This window comes from Malaclemys terrapin, chromosome 9, assembly GCF_027887155.1.
Source record: "Malaclemys terrapin pileata isolate rMalTer1 chromosome 9, rMalTer1.hap1, whole genome shotgun sequence".
NCBI lineage: Eukaryota > Metazoa > Chordata > Testudines > Emydidae > Malaclemys > Malaclemys terrapin.
Window position 1 is genome coordinate 66,811,489 of NC_071513.1, and position 6,755 is coordinate 66,818,243.

The 6,755-nt window shown below is 39.9% G+C and overlaps 1 protein-coding gene across 1 annotated transcript in view; it reads left to right on the plus strand.

The window, feature by feature from the left end:
• The window catches only part of PXYLP1 (2-phosphoxylose phosphatase 1), an 87,860-nt gene extending 81,387 nt beyond the window's left edge, over positions 1 to 6,473 (plus strand). The window contains exon 6 of the mRNA XM_054040374.1: positions 3,756 to 6,473. Within this exon, the coding sequence (XP_053896349.1) occupies positions 3,756 to 4,687 (932 nt within the window). The 3' untranslated portion in view covers positions 4,688 to 6,473. The remainder of the gene's footprint in view (positions 1 to 3,755) is intronic.
• Positions 6,474 to 6,755: the final 282 nt, after the last annotated feature.

Sequence of the window (6,755 nt, forward strand, 5' to 3'; positions counted from 1 at the left end):
CCCTGTTTAGATAGGAATTCAGTGTGTATTAAGTAGAACCATGTTGAAAAATGATTCTGCCAGCTAACTTTGTTTCCAGTCCCAGTGTAGATGGGATATGGCCATGTCAAAAGCTGCATATACCACACAGTCATGATAGTGTCCTATACCTTGCCTATATTCAGCCTACTAATGCATCACTAACATGTTAAACCTCAGAACGGCAAACAGTTGCCATTTAAAAAAAAAATCAACCTTATTTCCTTTTCCTTCCTCTCCCAAACATGGAATTCCTCTCTGCACCCCCTAAAACTGTACATTAGTCCAACATCCAGGAAGAATAATTAATGCTGAGTTGGTAGCAGGCTTACAGTTCAATATCTGATGATCCATCAAATTTAGAAATGATTGGCAAGATTTAATTGACAATTTTCCGCTGTGATGAAGTTTCTGCTTCTAGCCCAGGGAGATCCTGAGAGAGCACATGTCAAATTGTGGCACTTGTCGGTATGGAAATGGAAACTCTATTTTAGATTATATGAGGGGCTTTTAATGTATGAGTTTATTTTTCTTTCTCTTTCTGAGTTCTGTTCAATTGGATTAAGTTGATATGAAGGGAGCCGAATTTTACAGATGATGGGATTAAAAAGGAATTCCAATTAATTGTTTAACAATTCTAAAACATTCCTGAACTAGCTTGGCTCTAAAATATGACATGTATAGGACACATGATGGCTTTGTTATGTAGTGTATAGCTTTCATTGGTAGCAAATGGGGATTGTTTGCTTAACTCTGTCATGGCTTTACTCCTTGTGCGTAACATTCTGTCCCTCATTTATTCTGATAAAACCTTTATATTACACCATCATGCATTTCCTGTTTGTAAAACCATGTTACAGTTTAGGTCAACCAAATACATTATCCTCACTATTGTAATAAAAATGAAGTATATATATCACATGATATATGAAAACATGTTGGACTCAGGTCCTCAAATATATTTGTGTATTTTATGTGTATTATCAATTCTGGTCAATGTATAGCACCCGTTGTGTATAAGCTACAATCCCTGTTTGTACATTTATTTTTATTTGCTGTCCAAATATTTTCCTCCAAAATTAACAAAAGCCCTTATAAAACAAAACAAAACAAAATCCCTATCTATAAACCTAGGGAAAGGCGTCATTACACAGTTGGGTTGAAATGTGGTTGTGAGCAAGGAATTAGTTTTGCTGTTGTCAGATTTCTTACCTCCATATATGGATTTATTTTGCTTTCTAAAAAACACACTAGCAGCACACACCTCCATGCTCTGGACTCCCTTTATAATATTTAAAACAATACTGAACCATTCATATCCATTGTTACTCCTGGGGGAATCTGGTGCCTAAAAATTAAAAATTCTGCACACAATATTTTAAAATTCTGCAAATTTTATTTGTCAAAATAACACTACATAATCACACCAGTTTCAATTATTTTGGTAATTTATTTCAAAATACCTCTCAGCAAGTATGTCTGTAACAATACAGACACACAAAAATTCCCCAGAAGTAGAGAGTTAAAGAAACCCCTATGTTAACCCAGTTCCTTCTTCCCTGCCCGCTTCCCCCCCAGAGCCCAGCCAGTGGCCCCTCCCCAGTGCAGGCGCTCACACCCCCACTCCCCCCAGAGGCCTAGCTGCTCCGCTCCCCTCCTCCCCCCCCAAAGCCCAGACACTCACAACCCCTAGCCCTACACCACTCCCCAGTGGCCAGCTGCCTCCCCCCACTCCGGATCAGACACTCACGGACCCTACCCTACCCTCCCAGAGATCCACAGGAAGAAACAGCCGGATGCTGGGTCCCAGGCTTGCACAGTTTCCTGTGTGCTGCTGTCTCTTTCCTTCAGGGCGTGCTGGGAACTGCAACTGCTGGGAACCCTCCAGTTCCCACCCCCTTCAGCCAGCCTTGCCTTCTATTTGGGAGCTGGGCTCTGCCAGGTCCAGCGGCTCCTAGTGGCAGCCAACATCTCTGCAGCCCATTTCTATGGGTAAAAAAGGAAATTCTGCACGCACAACATTAATTTATTCAAAATTCTACATTGCGCAGTGGCACAAAATTCCCCCAGGAGTACACTGTGGACCACCTGCACATTCTTCATTTCTGCCCCATAACATCATTATACCTTAATTCTATCTCTTCCCCAAATACTTATGAATAATGGAGTTCTTTGCAATGTATCTGGAAGGAGAAATCTGGGCTCTGGCCAAAGAGGGTGGCAAACACATTGTAGAGTTGAGGAGCCTCTGTGGAGAATGCCAGCAGCTGCCTCCTTTCTGTATTGAGGAAGCACCAGCTATAGTGTCTCACTGATCGGACTTTTGATAATGGTCAGTCATACCACAATAAATTCCCTCAACCTTCTGGAGCCTGTCAGATCTCATCGATCACCTTGGAGTGGATCATTGAAACAATAACTAGTTGGCCAGTCCATGCTGAAAGTGTAATCATAACTTCTCCAGACCCATTCCTAGCACTAGATCCAGATTGTGGCCAGCTAGATTTGTAAAACCAGAAACTAGCTGGGGTGGCCCTGTGGCTGTCACCATAGCCGTAAATTCCGGAGTCAAATCAAAAGAATCCTCCTCCTCATGGGTATCAGTCGCTGAGTGACATTGGCCTCCCCCTGCAATACCACCCATCTTGAGGAATCTGCAAAGCTATCCCAGGATTTCTGCCATGCAGCAGGGTAACCTATACATCAATCTTAAATCTAACTTTACCCCATCCCGGGACTCATCCATCGGCTGTATGGGTCAGTTAGTATCCAGAACTGACGCTCCCTGTGACAACGTGTAAAGGTGCTCTGGCATGCAAAAGTAACCGAGTTCTTGCCCATCACTTGGCTGCGCTGGACAGGGTTGTAAAAGGAAAAGGGAGTCTGTTGCAAAGGAGCCTACTGTAGGGGAAGGGGGGCACTTCTCCCTTCCCAGCCGTCTGAAGCTGTAAAGGCCTGAGATGTGGAGGGTGTTATTCTGTAGTATGAGTTGATTTGTGCCGGCTTTGAATTTTGGTTCTGGAAATAAAGCAAGCTCTGAAGAAAGAATGGGAAGAGGCTGGTCGTTGGGACTTGATTTCCTTTCCCTAGTTTGAGAGTCTGTATTCCAGCTTATGCTCCCCTAACCCATTCCAGGTTTGTGACATGCACTTCTTAAGGGCTGTTCTGAAACTGTATGGCTGTTTATCTGTGCAAGCAGCACTGTGTTAACAAATTTCTCCTGGAAACTGAGTTAATCTCTGAATGTGGATCCATTTTATAAACCACATAGTATTTTTCATAGATCATCAGACTTGCTTTTCTGTTCGATTATTTTAAAGTTCTATATCCAGTACTACTCATGAATGAGCTGCTTTATTATTAAAGGTTATAGAACTATCTGTTTATCTACACTGAAGAGTATACAGAGCTAACCTATATTTCAGATTTAGGGGTGTGTGTGTGTGTGTATGTATGTGTGTGTGTGTGTGTGTGTGTATATATATATATATAATGTATATATAAATCAAATTTCACTCAAGCTTGGCTGTTATTCAGGAACTTTGTGAAATCTTCCTGGATACTAGCCAAGCTTAAGTGAAATTTGATTCCTGGGTAAGATCAACATTTTTTTTAACTAATTTATGCATGTTAGAAAACTGCTAAATTGTCATTTTCCAAAAATATCAAAGTTCTAGACATTTCCCAGAACCCGTTTATCCGAACACTGATAACAGGATTTTTTGAATCTCTCCTAGGTGTTGTACAGCACTTACATAATGGACAGCTATTACGGGAAATTTATATAAAGAAACATAAACTGCTATCAAGTGATTGGACAGCAAAGCATCTCTACTTGGAAACAACAGGAAAAAGTCGAACCCTGCAGAGTGGGCTAGCACTTCTGTATACTTTCCTTCCAGATTTTGATTGGAAGAAAATTAACATAAAACATCAGTGGAGCACTATCTTTTGTTCTGGAAGCTGTGATTGCCCAATGAGAAACCATTACCTAGAAGAGGAGCAACGCCGCCAGTATAGCTTAAGGGTGAAAAACAGCCATTTGGAGAGAACATATGTGGATATGGCAAAAATAGTAGGCATTCCCACTAGGCAATTAAGAGCTTCTAACCCAATAGATTCTATGTTGTGCCATTTTTGCCACAATGTCAGTTTCCCTTGTACTAAAAATGGCTGCATTGACATTGAACACTTTAAGGTAATTAAGACACACCAGTTAGAGGATGAGAGAGAGAGACAAGAAAAGAAACTTTATTTCTGGTATGCACTACTGGCTATTCATCCTCTCCTTAATCAGACTGTTAACCGGATGCAGCGCATTGCAGAAGGCAAGAAAGAAGAATTATTTGTCCTTTACTCAGCTCATGATGTAACCTTGTCACCTGTTCTCAGTGCCTTGGGCATTACAGAAGCCAGGTTTCCAAGATTTGCAGCCAGATTAGTCTTTGAGTTGTGGCAGGATGGGAAAAAACCCAGAGAACACTTTATCCGCATCCTATATAATGGGTTTGATGTCACATTCCAGACCTTGTTTTGCCAGGAGCATAACATGCATTCCAGCAAGCCCATGTGTCCTCTGGAAAAGTTTGTTCATTTTGTCAAAAGGGGCATGTTTTCAGTTTTTAATGGCACTAATTATTATGATGCATGTCGCAGGAGACCATTTTAAAGGGGGGTGTTGAGGAGAGGAAGAAATGTTAATTTGTGTTTTGACACAAGGTCTGTGTGTCTGTATTGGTGGAGGGGGTCGAGTTCACCTTTTGGGTTTCCCAGTTCTTGTACATTAAAGTACAAAATATTGCTTGAAACAGATTTTAATACAGTTGTATTTTCATCAGAAGACATTCTAGATGTTCTGGAGTAGAAAATAATTTGCTAGGTTATTTTAGTATGCATATGAACACATTTGCTAAATTATCTGTAATTAATTGATAAGTTAAATATGCTACTGTAAACTGGACATTGCTTGAAAAAGTTTGAGAGTATAGGTTTGGTTCCTCTGTATTCTAGGGCAATATTTGGACACTGCAAGTTACCATTTATAAACAAAATGGGTTTTTTCCACCATATTATCATGATAGTTTTAATACATAAGGAGCACACTGGATCAAAAGTATTTTATGAATTCCAACCATCTGTAGTATAGTCTTGCTAAAGAAATCCTGTGAAAGGAACATCCTTCCCTTTGCCAGAAATATTAGGGGACAAGTTGGCGGAAATACACGCATGTGTTTGAGCATGCGCAAATGTATGCATGTTTTTTTGCACACAGCCTTCTGAAAACTTGTCCCTCAGGTAGATATGCTGGATGAATGGATATAAACTTCTCTTCTTTTCTTCTTTGGCCTGGTCCACACTAACCCCCCACTTCGAACTAAGGTACGCAAATTCAGCTACGTTAATAACGTAGCTGAATTCGAAGTACCTTAGTTCGAATTTACCGTGGGTCCAGACGCGGCAAGCAGGCTCCCCCGTCGATGCCGCATACTCCTCTTGCCGAGCTGGAGTACCGGCATCGACGGCGAGCACTTCCGGGATCGATTTATCGCATCTAGACAAGACGTGATAAATCGATCCCAGAAGATCGATTGCTTACCGCCAGACCCGGAGGTAAGTGTAGACCTACCCTTTGATTGCACTTTCAGCACTTTCATAAATAGTTTGAACACAATCCAGAAATGTTAAGGGTGTGTGACTGTCACTAGAAACAGATAAGTAAATGCTAATGTTACAGATAAACATGAGGGGGAAATTAGAACAGTAAATCAGTCTAATGGCAAAATTTTTGGATCTTTCCTTTTAGTAATTGTATTCATGCTGATAGACTGTGGTACAAACCAATGTGTTTCAGTCTGATGTTGTGGTTGTGTGAGGCAGAAAGACAGCTTGACTAAACGCTCAGAAATTTTGTAGTCCAACTAGTATTTTTATAGACTAGGAAGATGTTATTTTATAAGACGAGTCTGGTACATACTGTATTGTGTGTATGTGTAGCACACTAAATTTTTCTTACCTGCTTGGTTGGCAGAGGGCTGTGAAAAGCTGATTTTTGTAGGTGCTTTCCCTTGATCAGGATAAACAGACTTAGGAACAAACTAGCTTTTATGGATGATTTACCTTGAGCCACCATAGTAGGTATGAAAACTCCATTTTTAAACTACTTTCATCTCTTACAAGTAGTTAATACAGATCCAATTTTTAATACAAATGTTTGAAAAGGATTTTCATTACTAGAGTATTGCATTTTATAATGGTGGAGTTTTTTACATGTCTAGAAATAATTATGATTTAGTTTGTGGTTTGTGACTTAATGGTGCTAGTTAATCAAAGAAAATGTAACTGAACATGAGATTCTCTAACTTGATCAGCATTCCTGTCTCTCTCTCTTTCTCTCTCGTTTTCAAATGCTGAATTTGAATACGTTTCTATAAATAAAGTTTTGGGGAATATTTGTACACTTGTGTGTGCTTTGAGTTCAATATAATTCTTGCTTTTCTTTACTATACTCAGCTTTTAAAATTTATCTTGCAAGCTGTTGTTTGCTTCATTGATAATTTTCACTGTCACTGCATTATTTAATTTTTTTTCTGTCTCCTTAAAACTGTTTCTGAGTAGGGGCTAGTAAACACATTGTAAGGTCTTAAAGAGAAATAAAGGTATAAATCTTAGGTCTTTTATGTTGCATTAGGAGTGTGTAATCACAGGAAAAGTTCCTGTCCCTCTGTATATGTAGCAAA